The sequence below is a fragment of the Panthera uncia genome, chromosome F1 (assembly GCF_023721935.1).
Source record: "Panthera uncia isolate 11264 chromosome F1, Puncia_PCG_1.0, whole genome shotgun sequence".
NCBI classification, from domain to species: domain Eukaryota; kingdom Metazoa; phylum Chordata; class Mammalia; order Carnivora; family Felidae; genus Panthera; species Panthera uncia.
The window spans coordinates 27,755,494-27,771,678 of NC_064813.1; the positions used below are offsets into that span (position 1 = coordinate 27,755,494).

The 16,185-nt window shown below is 37.7% G+C and overlaps 1 protein-coding gene across 1 annotated transcript in view; it reads right to left on the bottom strand.

The window, feature by feature from the left end:
* KCNK2 (potassium two pore domain channel subfamily K member 2) overlaps positions 1–16,185 on the bottom strand; it is a 123,076-nt gene that overhangs the window by 70,887 nt on the left and 36,004 nt on the right. Inside the window, exon 3 of the mRNA XM_049635046.1 lies at positions 14,847–14,964. Within this exon, the coding sequence (XP_049491003.1) occupies positions 14,847–14,964 (118 nt within the window). The remainder of the gene's footprint in view (positions 1–14,846; positions 14,965–16,185) is intronic.

Below are 16,185 nucleotides of genomic sequence, written 5' to 3' on the forward strand. Positions count from 1 at the left end.
GCCGATTTTCTGCAAACTACTTGTAAATTTTCCAAAGGTAACAATGGCATAGCCCCTTCATCTAGAAAGGTGGAGTCTAGAACTAAGCCCTCAACCATTAGGAGGTTCACTCGAAATTTATGGTGAAACATATATACTCTACTTTTTTTCAACATCTGATGCAATATAAGTCAGAGGTTACAAGTGCCAACACTGTAGCCAGGCTTTGTGGCTTTAAAACCTCACTAATGCCACGTACTCACCGCATGATTTAGGTATGTTATTTAATCTTTCAATGCCTTGCTTTGCCAATCCAAAACTGGGTATCTTTTTTTCAGTTGATTCCCAAAGTAACTTTCTAGAAAAGGTGTTTTAAAACTTATTTATACCAAGGCTCAGAAATGTTAAGTGAAACACATAGAGGCTAATCAAAAGTGGCACAGCCAGTGTTTTCACAGAGATCTGTCCGACCTCAAAGTCCTGCCTTACTATGGAAATGAGCTGCCTGCCCTTAGGTACAACCCACCACCCCCTGCCCCACCACAGACACACACACACACACACACACACACACACACACACACAAATAGATCCACCTATCTGTTTTATATCTGTTTGAAATTCATAAGTTTATTTTAAGGAAAAGATTCCAGAGGGTGGGAGAGGTGATGTGTGGAGGGGATGTGATACCCACTGTTCCACAACATGCAGCATCCTAACGTCTTAATTTCTTGCACACTCTCTTTGGACCTTGAAGTGAAGCATGAGCACAAAAAAAGAGAGATAATTAGGAGAAGTCTTGATTTTGCCCTAAACGTCAACTCTTAATACATTTTTCCCCTTTCTGTAATCTTTTCACAGCTGTGAGGACTACCCGAGGTTAAGTCCTTTTTAGTCTGAATTCAGTCTGGTAGAAAGCCTAACCCTGGAAGGCAATAAGACTGTCTCAAAGACAGCTCAGAACAATAGCTAGAAAAATTCTATATCCTTGTTTCTGCAGCAATTCAGAGTGTATAGATGGAGAATATGGGAGGATATTCCACTCAGGAGAGGGAAGTGGACTGAAATGCAACTATACTTATGTTAGCCTGCTACAAAGCCTGCCCACGTTGAATTAAGGAGAAAGAACTTTTAGGCCCCATCTCCACTATATGTCCACAGGTTAGAAACACAGATCCAAAGTGAAAGCAAGTAATATAGAAAACTAGAAGAGAAATATCATCTTTAGACTCCTTTAAAATTATACCTCCTACTCCTGGTCTATTTTTTTCCCCACCGCTATATAATTAACATGTAACATGCTGTATAATTTAGTTCCGTGTTAAATCTCTCTCTAGCTTTTTGTCTGTTTGTCTGATGTATTCCAAACATCTAGATACTACTTAATAGCTGCTCAATAAATATTTGCCAAGAGAATGAATGAATGAACGAATAGGAAGAGTGCATTTCTGAAAATGGTGCAGAACCCAGAATATGTTTGGAAACCGCAATAGGAGACAATAAATCATTAGATTATAAATCTGGAGCCTAAAGCCAACAAAAAAAAAATGAGTTTACTGGCATCTAAAGACAAAATTAAGTAAAGAAAAAGAGATGGGGGAGGATAATATAATATTGAAAGGAAACTGTGCAATTGCAAACTTAAAGTCTGTATTTAAGACAATTAAGGAGAATTGAAATAGTAGGAATTCTAACCATTGCTTAAGCTTACAGAATACAAACAAATTTCCAGATTTACAGAAAAAATAAAGGTAGAAAGAATTTTAAAAGGCACATAGTAGAGAGAGAACATTGAGAACAAAGAACAGAACAGCACAAAAAATTGTCAGTGTCCGTGATGGTGGAAAAACATAATCATTAGAATAGAATAATCAAAAATAAAATTAAACAAAGGTTAAAAAACCCAACAAAATAAATGAATCCAGTGCAAGATTAAAAGAAAATCTTTAATTCAAAACAGAGGCACTTATGGAAAATAGGTTACCAATAAAGGAAAGAATATCAGGCCAGTATCAAACTTCTGTCTAACAGCAAATGTCAAAAGACAATACAGAAAAATCTTCAGGGTTGTGATGAGGAAAAGTTGTGATTCCAGAATCTGACAAAATGATCTTTCATGCAAGAAAGCCATTTGCAAACATGCAAATATTTATTCCACTCCTGTAGCTTCACTGAAAAAATTGTCTCTCTGAGGATTTATATAAGCTAATAATTGTGAGATAAACCCTCCTAATGACAAGGTATTTAAATGATATGCTGAATTCTTTCTCTCACAGTTTAAGTGACACATGTTGGATCTCATGCTGGATTATACAATAATTAGATTGACTGGATCACGTTGCCTGGAGAAAGTATACAAAATTGTTCTTTCCACTTTACAAAGGTTAAGCACCACAGCATAACAAGTAGCCATTCCAAATGACAAGTAGATTAAGGAAGGACTTTCTGTATCTTTGAGGTTCATAGTAAAAGATCTGAGGGGCACCCAGGTGGATCAGTCAGTTAAGCATCTGACTCTTGGTTTCAGCTCAGCTCATGATCTCACGGTTTCGTGAGTTTGAGCCCTGTGTCAGGCTCTGTGCTGACACCGCAGAGCCTGCTTGGGATTCTCTCTCTCCCTCTCTCTCTCTCTGCCTCTCCCCCACTCTCACTGTGTGTCTCTCTCAAAATAAAAAATAAACTCAAAAAATTTTAAAAAAGATCTGAGCCACTGTTTTTAGTTTATTTATTAATTTATTTAAAATATGAAATTTATTGTCAAATTGGTTTCCATACAACACCCAATGCTCATCCCAACAGGTGCCCTCCTCAATACCCATCACCCACCCCCTATTAGTTTTTAATTTGCAAGACTAATAACCTATCTAATGACAGACATACCAACCAGCTTAAATTTATAATATCCATAAGGATCATGTTAAATATTTCCAAAAATCAATGATTAGGTATATCAACTTATGTCAACTACATCAAGTAAGCACACACTGCAACATGACTATAAAAAGCATAATCGTATCTAGTTACTTTCCTTTTTTATACATTTGTGCATTTTTCTTTTAATCATATACTACTATATATGAGAAAAGACCAATCTATATATGCAATTTGATAGATAAAATAGTCACGATCATGGTTTTTTAAAAATCAAGCATAGCAAAAAGACTATTAAAAAATAGTACTGGATAAAGGAAACGTGAAATCTTATACATACATATCTATATATACACACACAAAGATACATACAGATATATTATCTACATAGCCATATACACATACAGATATGTTATAGAACATTTAAGTATCCAGTATTGCACTGTTCCTCATGACAAAAAACTAATGACCATTAAAGGGGACAGAGATATGACATATCATTTAAATGGGATAATATGCAGCTGCTAAAACAATAAAGCAAATCTTCAGGACGTGATGAGAAAAAATTTGCAGGACATATTACACAGAAATAGCAAAGCAGAGAGTGGCTTTCACTTACATAATAAAGGACCGTGTATATATTAATCACACACACACACACACACACACACACACACAAATTTACATGTACGCCCAAATGATGTCTAGAATAATAACAAGAAATGGTAACAGTGGTGGCCTCTGTGTAGATGATGGGGGGACGGGGCTCAGATGCAGGCAGAAGACTTCGCTGTCACTCATAGTTTTTACACTGCTTGTTTCTCACTTGTTTACTCATGTACCTGTACTCCTGATTTAAATTTTTAAGGAAAGGTATACAGCATTTGACTTTAAGAGAGCATACCATGAACTATTTTCATGCCCAATGTTGCCACATAAAAGAGTATTATTTCTTCTCTGTATTGACATAAGCAAAACACCTGTCTTGAGTTACCTTGATTTATATCTTTCTTAGATTTATATATTTTTATCTATGAGTTTTGAATGGCACTTAGCACGGTACGCCTTCAGACTTTCAGCAAACATTTATAAAAGTCAACCAGGAAACACTGCAGAAAGACAAAGAGTTTGTGAAACATAATGTATAATCAGGCCTATGCTATTTTTTCTTTCGGTTATTATCCATAGTAAGAGTATCTTTATTATACCAACCTCCTTTCTATTATCATAAATGTACCATTTCCACCCCCTAAAATATCCCCCAAAGAATATATTGACTCCTGTTCCTGGCAGGAAATTTTTTTCCCCCAAGTCTGAATTTTTGAAAGGCTGAAAGTCATGGATTGGGATTGGTCGTTCTCTACTTTTCTAAAATACAGCATTTTTCATCGTGGTTACAGAAAACAACTCAGAATACACAGGAGTTTGGAGAACTGAAAATATCTAACACTATAATATCACTCAGAGCTCAGCAATAGAATACGATTTTCTTATTTTAAGAACTGTAGTTTCACATGGTTTCCTTCTGAGCACTATCCTTAGTTCTCCAAGCGATCATTTAGTGTGCTAGCATCTACATGAGCATATTTTTGCTATGTTTCTAAAATGGATTTTTACCCATATAAATTTGAAGTACCACAAAATTTCTGAAGTACCACAAAAATTATATTTTACATCAGTCTGGAAAAAAAAGTAGAAATTATCTAAGCCAATGGCTTTAAACCCTTTCTAGGAGTATGAATACCTTTGAGGACCTGATATACACTGTGGACGCCCTCTCCAGGAAACACGAAGCTTATCCATATGCCTTCTAGAAGTTCACGAGGCTTATTTCAACCTTCATTAGACAATGAGGGGAAAAACCAGTATATTCTTGAAAAATGATCAATATTTTGTACATGGTAGTTAAACATTGTTAAATATACTATCCTGTGAGTTTTCATAAAATCCTATGAGATGGCAAGCATATTTATTATTATTCACCTATTAGGAAGCCATTTGAATATTCACATGTGAGGAAACTCAGAAAATGATGTGGTCAAAATCACACAATGAATAAATATTAGAATCAAATCTCAAACCTAGAGCTTCTATTTATGAACTCTGTCCTTTTTCCTTGCCTTACACTCTTTCCTTTAGTCCAAGGTTGGCAAACTTTTTCTGTAAAGGGCCAGATAGTAAATACTTTCAGCTTTGCGGGCCATATGGTCTCTGTTCTAGTACAAAGCAGCCAAAGATAATACTAAAATAAATGGGTGTGGTTGTACTCTAATAACTACATAGCAGGCGGCAGGCTGGATTTTGCCCACGGGCCACAGTTTGCTGACCCCTGCATTATTTTGCCTCTACACCAAAAATAACTCAATCTTTTAATTTATTTTCCTGGATTTAATGTTTTTATCATCATGATTCTGACTTTGTTAAACGATCATTACTAAAATACATGCTAATGGAATCCCTAAATAACATCACCAATAACAGCAGAATTTCTGCCTAAAAGCTAAAATTAGAGTTTTACATATTAATTTTTATGTTCATTTTGAGATCGTTTCATGGATGAAACCACCATGTGGGGACGTCGTTTGCGAACACAGTCTCTAATAATTCAACAGGAGCCAATATTACATATGAAAAATAAAAATTCCATTGCAGTGCTGGCATTAAGGGAGACATAGTTTGGAAAAGCAAAATGTAAAATATACTTTCTGTCAACGTTTAGTTTGTTGGAATATCAAGTAACCTTTAAGAAGGGGTATTCAGTGAGTGTGTTTGTTTATAGCATTTATTAAGACTATCACCAAATATCTGGGTTCTTCTGAGCACAGGGTAGGATTGCATTTCCCCACTTACGGTCTTGAAGTTGGTTTGGCCCCCATGTCACGTGAGTGAAGACAGTGTGTGCACTTACTGAAGCTCCATGAGCCAGTGTGCAGGTTCCCATGCACAGTTTCCCATGCTCTGGTCCCTATGCCAAAGTGACCAGGAAAGGCCACGGAAAGAGGGACGAGTGTCACCCGAAGTCTCTGAGCTAGAACAGTGGGCAGGGCCCTACTGTTAATCCACACTGAAGATACAGTGTGAATAAAAAATAAACTTTTATTTTGTAAATCCACCAAGATGTGGGGATTGTTTGTTACAGGAAATAACTTAGCATATCCTAACTAATATAAAGGCATACATTTAAAAAAATCATATAGCAAACAGATTCACACAAATATTAATCTTTATTATACTCAGCTAATAGTAATACCTCAAGGTTACATTATATATTATTTCAGTGATCACACTGTGGATTATCTATAGGTCACTTAAATAACCAATCAGCTCATTTCATTAAACCAAAATACACGTTAACTACATGAAGAAACTAGTCAAATCTGGCACTTAGTATTGTGATAATAACTGGTTTGAGCAAACCCTAATAAATTACATGAAGGCAAACACGATATGTATTATAAGAGTGAAAATGGGTGCATTCAAGGTGTAAGAAAAATGTATTTCTTTCTATGTTGACATTAGTAATATAAATAAATGTGCAAAAAATAATATTGGCTTATTTTAATAATAAGGTAATAAAAATTACTCTAATAAAATCAGCTTACTCTAATGTACTGTCATTCAGGATGTAAACTATTTTCACGTACATAATCTTATTTAACCTTCACAATAGCTCTGCGAGAAATACTAGCCCCACTGACAAACAAGAATATTAAGGATAATACAACAGCGACTAGATCGACAATACAACCCTAGCTAGTGGCACGAAAACCTGGACTTAGACTTTCTGCAGTGAAATCTGATGTCCCTTCTATTGGATCATTCCTTTAAAAAAGAGGGAGAAATATGTTCATCCTGAACTATACTATGTGAGTAAAACTAACGGAAGTGTCTACATAAGTATGCCCGGCACATTATTTAGCTGTAATACAATGTATATTAGGAAATCATGCCCAGATCTATTATTTTTTTTAACTTAAAACACAGCTTCCATTATCTACAAATGCCACTGAAATTACCTATGAAAACGCACATTCTTTGAACCAGCAATTTGGGCAGCTTATGACTTTCATACCCCTCCTTTCCTTTTTTTCTTCTCTTGCCGCTTGCCCTTGGAAATTTTACGCCTTGATAGCATAGGGGGGAGCCTAAGCGCATTAAGGGAGAGGTGACATACATCAACGAAATTTGCCCATGTATTTGTTGCTTTTGTTTTGATAATAAAATTGAAAGTGGAAGAGTCTGAAGATTTGTAATTAATCTTTCAATTCTTCCTATTATCAGTGACTTTCAATTGTTCCTATTATCAGTGTTTCCCCCCACCCCCAATGGGATGTCAGAACCAAGAGTTGGCTGCGTGAAATTCCAATTTCCAGTTAGAATTAGTCACATGTACATTGTACTTCATATCCACCCAAACCACCATACTTGCACACGAACCTCATTTGGCACAGGTACGTCTTTTGTAAACATCACGCTACATTTACAGCACCGCTTAAATAACAATGCCAATTTTCCAAGAGTAAGTTTGCACAAGTCTAAAGAATTTCACACACACGCAAAGGATTGGGAAGCAAACAAATATGTAGCATAATTACTAGCTGAAAGGAGACAGGTCCAGACAAAAGTTATTATCAAATGAATTATTGGAGGCAGCTACAAAAAGTATTTTTTTTTGATAATCATCTCTCCTAGTTTTAATCCCATTCAGAGCAGCGCTTGGATATTTGGTGGTCAGTCAGATGCTCTACAAAATCGATAACCCGTGGTAAACCATGCTCCATGTCAGTGGTTGAGAAGGGGGAGAAGGCAAGAAAAAAGTGGATTCTGTATCTCTTACGGGGCATGAACTTTGTGACAATTGCTTGCTTCCAATTTTGGAGGAATTTCTTGATCACAGCATTTGACAGTGATAGCTTTCCAGAAGATTAAAAATAGGTTATTGCAAACTTTTCAAAAGCATGCAGAAACATATAAAAGCGTATTTTTTTCAGAGTACAAGCAGTTCCTGATGTGAACATACCCAACAAATAAACGACCACTATGCTATTATCATAGCCAGCCCTCCTCTTTCTGGGACCTTCAGTTTCTGTTAAACCTGTACTGTCTTGCTGTGTGTTTTCCTACTACCAAAACCCAACAAAAATGCTGCCTCACTCCCGGGAAGATTATATTCCTCATGTTCCTCAACCTCCTTCCAATCAGCACGGGATTCTAAGAACTAAGGGTTCTGAATTGAACTTCTTTGTGACTGATGTAACAAATCTATGCCCTGAGAAAAGATGACTAATCTATTTCATTATTTCTTTGGAGTCTACAATATATTTATGCAATAATTCTGCTTTATTGCTTATCAAATGTGATTTTGCACTCTGCAAACTTAACTACCATTCAGAAGATATCTTCTCTGAGAAATGCATGTTAACTTGGAAAAGAAATAAACCTATGTGAAGATTTTGAGTGACAGGAACATATGTTAATATCCTGAGATAGGCTCTATTTTCATTAATTTAAGTGGACGGGAGGAGAAACAGAATCAAAGATCCAAAACAATCTCTTAATTTCAACGTCTGTGTTTCAGCTGCACAAGGCCAGAATTACTTATTTTGGAAAAAATACTCATCCACTTTAACAAACTGGCATAAAGAAAAATGCGATGAGATTGTAGGGTCAGAACTAGAAGTCACCTTGCAAGATTGCCTTTTAAGCTGCCTAAGAACATTTAATTTTCCTTTAAAATGGGTTTCCGAAAACCAATCTGCAATGCTCTGAGGACAGCCGAGAGACTAGTGAAATGCCACAGAATAATGAGTGTACTACATTAATAAGATAACACTCAACACCCAAAGCTTACAACAACATCATCCTCTGGGAGAATGCTCTCTGTCAAATTCTACACCACCGTTTCAAGTCTATTCATTTCCCAGTTCGGATTGCGGCTTCATGAAATCGCCAAACTGAACAGAAAATAGTCGGACAATTTTCCCCTCACTCTTTCAGTTGTAGTTTTCTACCATATCCGACAGAAACGGTGGACTCCCTGCTAAAGACATGCATAAGGCCTCCCAGTTTACAATATAGCCTCTGTCTTTCCCAAACTGACGTTTCTTTGATTTGGAACCGCTGGTTAAAGTGATTCTAAACCTTTAGTTTTTTTTTTCCGTTTTTTTTTTGTTTTTTTTTTTTTTTGGTTATTTGTTGTTGCTCTTTTTCTAATCAATTAGGCATTATGTTAAACAGGCGAAATAGGGGTTCACAGTAAATGTGTGACCATCGTCATAACAGCTTCACCAACTGAATCTAGGTAAAAGCGAACTGAAGGCGGTGGGCTGGTTCAAAATACAGGAAAAATAAACATAGAAGCTGCATAACTGATTTCAATCTCTACACTGAAGTGGTAGAAAACAAGAGTCCTTTGTAAATAGGAGAACTGCCACTCCAAGGAAATGTGTTCCATAAGCCTCAACATGATGCTTGCAGGATCTTACAGTTGCTAGAGTCCACAGTGGTGCCCTTGTTATTTGCATTCTGACGCTCAGAGATCGTGACTGAGCGATAAGCTTAGGCAAATCCTGACCCTGGCATTCCAATTTACTTTCCGCTGGGGAAAATCTCATTATATTTGAATGCCTTCAGGTAATAAAATCATCTGACATCTTATTCTAATCTTTAAACCGAACTCAAAGTATTATCCATTGCATCATTTTTGCCAACATCGTAAGTGATCGTAAGTGATTTCTTATTAGCTTTCAAATAACTTGGAAGAGAAAACACGAGTAGTCCCCCTTTGGCTCTGTTCTTAGGGATAAGTGTGTTTCCATCAGCGAACTTTCTCTCTTTTTTTTTAATCACATATCTGTCGAGGTGGCGGCGAGGAGGGCAAAAAGCGGACAGATACACGATTTACCCTCCTCGCCGCCACCTCCTCGGTTCAAGGCGACATCTTCGTTCACAGGGACTGATGCGACAACCTTCTCTCTGGCCTTCTTGCTTCTCCTCGCGCTCTCCGAATGGCAGCTGAGTTACATCATCCCTCTCATGTGCTTAAATCTTTCAGCGGCTCTTCCCACCGGATTCAGAATGTTGCCATGACTTCCTGAGTCCCAGACGCCCTGGCTCCTCTTAATCTCGCTAACCTTGCTTCTTCCTCCACGTCCTGCCACGGGGACTCATCCGTATCCCTTGAACATGCCCACGTCTGTCCCCCTCAGGCTCTCTGCCATTGCCGGCCCTCTCCCTGAACGCATCTTGGCCCTCTTCCCTACCTAGCTGCCGTCTTCTCATGCTTTGAGGTCACCTGCTCAGAGAGATCTTAAATCAGCCTCCTTCGGAACACCTCCCCCCACGTGCTCCCCCCTCTATCTACTATCACCACACATGAACTTCTTGGGTGGCATTTATTGTCATCAGTAATCGTCTTTTTTTTTTTTAATGTCCTGATTGATCATTCGTCTCTTCAGCCCTAATGAGAGCTCCGGGAACGAGTCTACCACCTTGCGTTCCTAGTCTGTCTGAATCAAAGAACAAACAAGCAAAAGTTGAGGGAAGGGTGACTAAAGTGAAGCTTCCGAATAGAACACAATGTATGAATCTTGGCCATTGAAAAAAATTCTTTTCACGGGCTAGACTAGCCCTGTCTAGGAGTTGCAAGCCTGCTGCTTAAATATTCATTTCAATACTCAACTTCTGTTAGTCACCAAGGCCTATTGAATCCTGCAGCTAATTACTTCAACATTTTGTCTTCCTCTCTTCTTGCAACATCAACTCCAACCATCTCAGTGAACCCTCCCATCCTTCTGTGGGTCACTGAGACGGTCTCCTAGTTGCTCTCTCAACTGTCAGTCTCCACGCATCCTCTTCTTGACAGATGCACCTTCTAAAGTCACTTGCAACCTGTCACTTCATTCTCCAAAACAACTACAACCACAAAAAACCCAAAACCAACGGATGTTCTGTCTTATTGTAGTAGGTCCCAAATTCTCAAAACTCAAATTATATTCAGCTGAATTCTTGCCATCTGAACCAGCCAATAATATTAACCGCTACTCCTTTAAACAATTCCTTTACTCTACGCAAATTCTTACTTTTCTATCCGCAAAATAAACCAAGCTCATACCTCTTTGTATTCTTGCTCAGTCACAGACCTGGGAGGCTATTTCCCCCTCCATCGACCTCAACCAAAACATTTTCTTCAAAGCATAGTTCAAATCCAACTTCTCTAATTAAGCCTTCCGTCCCAGCTCCAGCCCACATGTACTTTCCTTTTGCTCAATCTTACTCCATTGTTTAAGCCACTGTTGCATATAACATTTGCTTATACAAGACTCATTTCTGTTATTCTTCAGCTATTTCATAAGTGTACATTCTATCTCCCCAGTTGGATTGCAAGCAGGGACTGTATCTTTTATGTCCTGGCAGTGGCAGAAATAGCCCTGATTCAACAGGAGCTACTTACATTGACTTGCTGATTTACATGGTTCTGAGGATAAATCCCTTCAAGTGCAAACAACAATTCTAGATAACTTGCAATTCCCGAGTAGAACATACTGTTCCCTAGCCCTAATCTCTCCCACACAGACTCCCAGTGCCTATGATGTTCCCCTTCCACCTTCACTCACCTGGAAAACTCCTAATTCTCTTTCCAGTCTCCACTAAGATAACATTTACTAAGAAAAGACAAGTATCCCTTGTCCCTCCTTATCCATCTACCTATCCCAGTATCTCTGTAGCTCCTAGATGTTCCCATTAAATACTCTTAACCCATAGCATGTGACACACTAGATTATAAATGACTGTTTGTCCACTGGCCTTCCTGACTGGTCTGTGTGCAACTTAGGCTCAACCGATTTATCTTTTATCTTTATAGCAGCAGAATGATGGTGCTGTATTATTTGTTGAATAAATAAATGAACAAACTAACAAAAAAGTTGGTCATAAAATCTGCTAAAAGAGCTAAGAATGAGGGCGCCTGCGTGGCTCAGTGGGTTAAGCATACGACTCTTGACTTAGGCTCAGGTCATGATCTCAACGGTTCACGGGTTTGAGCACAACGTCGGGCTCTGCGCTGATAGTGCAGAGCCTGCTTGGGATTCTTTCTCTCCCTCTCTCTCTGCCCTTCCCCCCCTCAAAATAAATATTTTTTTAAAGAGCTATTAAGAATGTGGCATAATAGGTCAATTTAGCATTATGTAATTTACAGCAAACCACAGTTCAGACCATTTAGAACGCCTACTTGTTACTAAATTCCAAAAATAATTGTTAAGCACCTCCTATGGATCAAGCATTGGGGATGCACAAAAGATGCAAACACAGAAAAATCCCTAACCTCACGGAACTAGTTGCATCTTACTAAGTGAGGTGGGGAGGAATATGGTGTTTGCTCTGCATTGTAAAGCACACAAATGCTCTCAGTAGAAGGTTTCTTTCTGCAAGGATGCTGACGCTGAGATGATGCCGGCTTGGACCAAAATGGCGGCAGTCTGAATGGTGAGTAGCAGTTTAACTGTGGATGTGCTCTGAGGTAAGAGCCAACAGAACTGACTGATGACTGGAAGTGAGGTTTGAGAACAGCGAAGAATGGACTGGAGCCTGTGCAACTGTGGAATGGAATTTGTGCAGGGTTTGGAAGCATATGAATTTGGAGAGTATGTAGATATATGAAGAGAAACTGTGAAATTAGGCCTTAAGTTTTAATAATCTGTTTTGTATCATTAAACTTCCCTTGGGCATATTTCCAATGATAATAACAGTCCCTTTGGCTTCTTAGGCAAATTGATAACACCAAATAGACGCATCTTGGACAACTGTAGCTAACACAGCTCCGTCAAGCACTGCCTGTTCCAGGCACCGTGTAAAAGCCCCTGTAATTTATTCTACAAAACTGTCTCAAATTCTTTTTTTAAATAACTAATGCAATGCAGCCAGTGCTAGAGGTTACAATGTCTGTGATTGTTAAAAACCACTTCAAAGCTCACATAATTATTGTCATTACAAAGATTAATAATTATACTTTGAATTTTATTGGATGATGACTTAAGTGTCAAAAGGACACGCATAAAGAAGCCAAAATTTTTATCCTGCCCTAGATCATAATCTGTTCTAAGGTCATAGGAGATGACCTTGACCTAGGAGTAAAAGACCATGGAGGAAGTGTGGGTGACCTAGAATGACTTAATCCACCTAAGACTAAAGCCTGAGATAGAACAGTAGAGAATGTGGGCTGTTGTCAGGTAGCTACCTAAACAACCTAAATAATCAGCTACTGTGCTTAATGGCTATAATTTGGGGTAAGGCTGGTAATAATGGTTTATTTTTTCATGTGTTGAAGTATATGTCTGCAAAACTTACTGAATTTGGGATTCAAGATATGAGACTGTTTACAAACATAGGATGCAACAGTAAGTCAGCATAATGACTAAGTCTCTTGCAGAATAATTTAGTGGTGGTCATGAAGAGTTATAACTTGGACTTTTGAGTTTTCATTGGGCAGAAACAAACCACTCTCACTGAGTCTGTGAAGTTTCTTTTCTCTTCTAGACTCTAAGTAGTTTACACAATAAACAGTTATTTCCATAGTAGAAATGGCCAAGATGTCTAAGCTCTGAGGTTAACCTGTCATTATGGTTAGAAATCCAGGTTGCCATTCTTCCAGATTTTCACAGCCACACCACTTTTGACCTAGCTGCTGGAAACGGAAAAGTAAATATAGTTCCTTGACCTCTCAACAAAGGCAAAAATCAACACGCTCAGGTATTTATTTCACTGGCAAGTGATCCAGCACAAAGAGTCATTATGGTGGATTTGGATAATGACAAGACTCCACAAATTTTTTTTTCCAAAGGAAGATTTTAAGCAAGAGTTCATCCATACGTTGTCTCTGTCCTCTTATTTAGGACTCTGATATAAAGTACTGATTTGAAAATCTTATCCACTTCATAATTTATCAATGGCATCACATAATAATATGAAAACTTTTAGAATCGTAATTCACACCCCAAAATCAGACATCAGGCCCATGAGAGGAAATCTCATCACAAGCATATGTCGAAGGGAAGAATTCTTCCACTTAAAATTCCTTCATAACTGGGATGAGTCATTTCCTTCCCTATCTTGAAAATTATGTTTTAAACCCACCTCCTTCCATGTAACAAGACAGCTGTAACCCTTCCTAATCCCCACGGCATGGCAAGCATGGATTGCTCTATGGGGTCTGTATTTATAGCCTCTGGATATTTCTTGGGCACTGAATGACTAACTACCAGAAGAAAAGTCCTCTATATACACCCTCTCTGCTTCCTAGAAAGTGCTGAGTGTACGCACAGTCAAGCCCAGAAAGAGACCCTGTTCCACTATGAGGTCCTTTTTAGATTTTTATAACAAACAACATGAGTAGAAGGCAAACAGCGAGGGTTTAGACTTTAATTCTTTTTGTAATCTTCATATTTCGGTGTTGGTTTTTTTACACATGTGCACTACCGCAAACACAATATATTTTTAAAAATCCCTGAAGCAATCATGACAGGCAAGCATATAAGAACAGGGATAATCTGTTGAACTATAGAGTTAAAATTTACAAATTGGTAAAGGTCATATCAGATAAGAACTTCATGAAAAGAATGTCAAAACGGTACTCAAACGTTTTCTTTCTACACTAAAGAATCAAAGAGGCAGGAAAATTTAAAACCACTTGTCCCCCCCCCCAAAATCATCATTTCAAGCCATTTCCTGACATCCCTATCCATTAGTCAAATGACTCAAGTACACTGCTTTTGGGGTTCATATGCACTTTAAACATAAATTAGTATTCTGGTACAATAACGAATTCATTTCCACCATCCCTTTGTTCAAACCTTTCAACGTTCTTTTCAAAATCCATTTACGAAAGTCTAGTTTTCTACATGCTATAGACCAAATTGACCCGCCATAAAAGAAAAATTCAAACATGAAGTTTAGCTCACAAGCTGTACCAAGATTAGAAAACAAGATAAGTTGTCTCCTACCTATAGTTGTTATAACAGTGCCAGCAAAGAAGAAGGAACTTCCCAAATCCCAGTGACTGATTTGATTGGAGGTGTTTCCTAAAGGTATAATCCCTGCATTTATTGCTGCCACTATTTGCTGCAAGTTTAAAAAGAAATTTATCAGTACACATAAATCACACGGAGGCATCAAACAGCACATATTTCACCCTAGTTGACGAATTAGACAAAGAATCCATTTTAAGGCTTGCTTTTTCATTTGGAGTGTACAATACAGATTAAGGCTTTCTACTAAAGAATTTAATAAGTTACATGATAAGAAAATTGTATCTGATATCAAGTGAATGGATCTGTATGGAGCATATCATACTGCACCAATATGCATTTGTATCTCTTCTGTTAGCATATTGGGTGACTTATTTGAATCAACTACTATTTTTTTAGGAAGCAACACAGAACAAAAATATTGCACACTTACAATTTAAATAATATATAAAAGCTTCATCAAAAAGCAGGTTATTTCCAAAGTGCTAATCATTTTGAATGTTTCAGCCAAGCCTGGTTTGTGTATAGCTGTAGAGTGTATATAACAATAAGATGCTTTTTTAAAAAGGCAATAGCAATTCACTATCAAACTTAAGTTACTCCGTGTATATCTAGATTCTTAGAATCTCTGCAGACTCTTTATAAATTCGATTACAATCTCATAGCATCACCAAAATATCACCAAAAGCCCCTAGATGACAATCAACAATATTCATATAGGGACACTAGGATCTGGACACTGCCTTGAGTGGTAAGGAGAGACAGACAGAAAGATGACATTATAATCTCCTAAATCATCAGATGTTGAGCAGAGGATAGGGATATCCAGAAGAACAAAACACAGAAGAGAACATGTTAGGAGAAAATTGTGTAGTAAAAGAGAGACATACGGATCGTAGGAAAAGGTGTTTTCTGCGTATAGTTTTAGAGATCTTTATCATTTAATTTCCAGATTTTAAAATTGGAAGGAGCTTCATTTGATAGACAAGGAAATTAAATACTGAGAGAGGTAAAGTGATTTGTTTAAGCTCAGTCTATTGGCAAGTGGACAAAAACTGCACTGTGAAAATGGAGGGCACTACCCCAGAAAGTTACCGTCAGATGGAAAAGAGCATGTAATCCAGAGCTGAAAATGCAATATAAAATTACATTTGTCTGATTTGTTTTACCTTATAAACTAAAACTTTAGTAGTTCTGTGTAAAGTTAATTAAATGGCCATGCTCTCTTAAAATTTTAAACAATATAGGGGCGCCTGGGTGGCTCAGTCAGTTAAGTGTCCGACTTCGGCTCAGGTCATGATCTCATGGTTTGTGG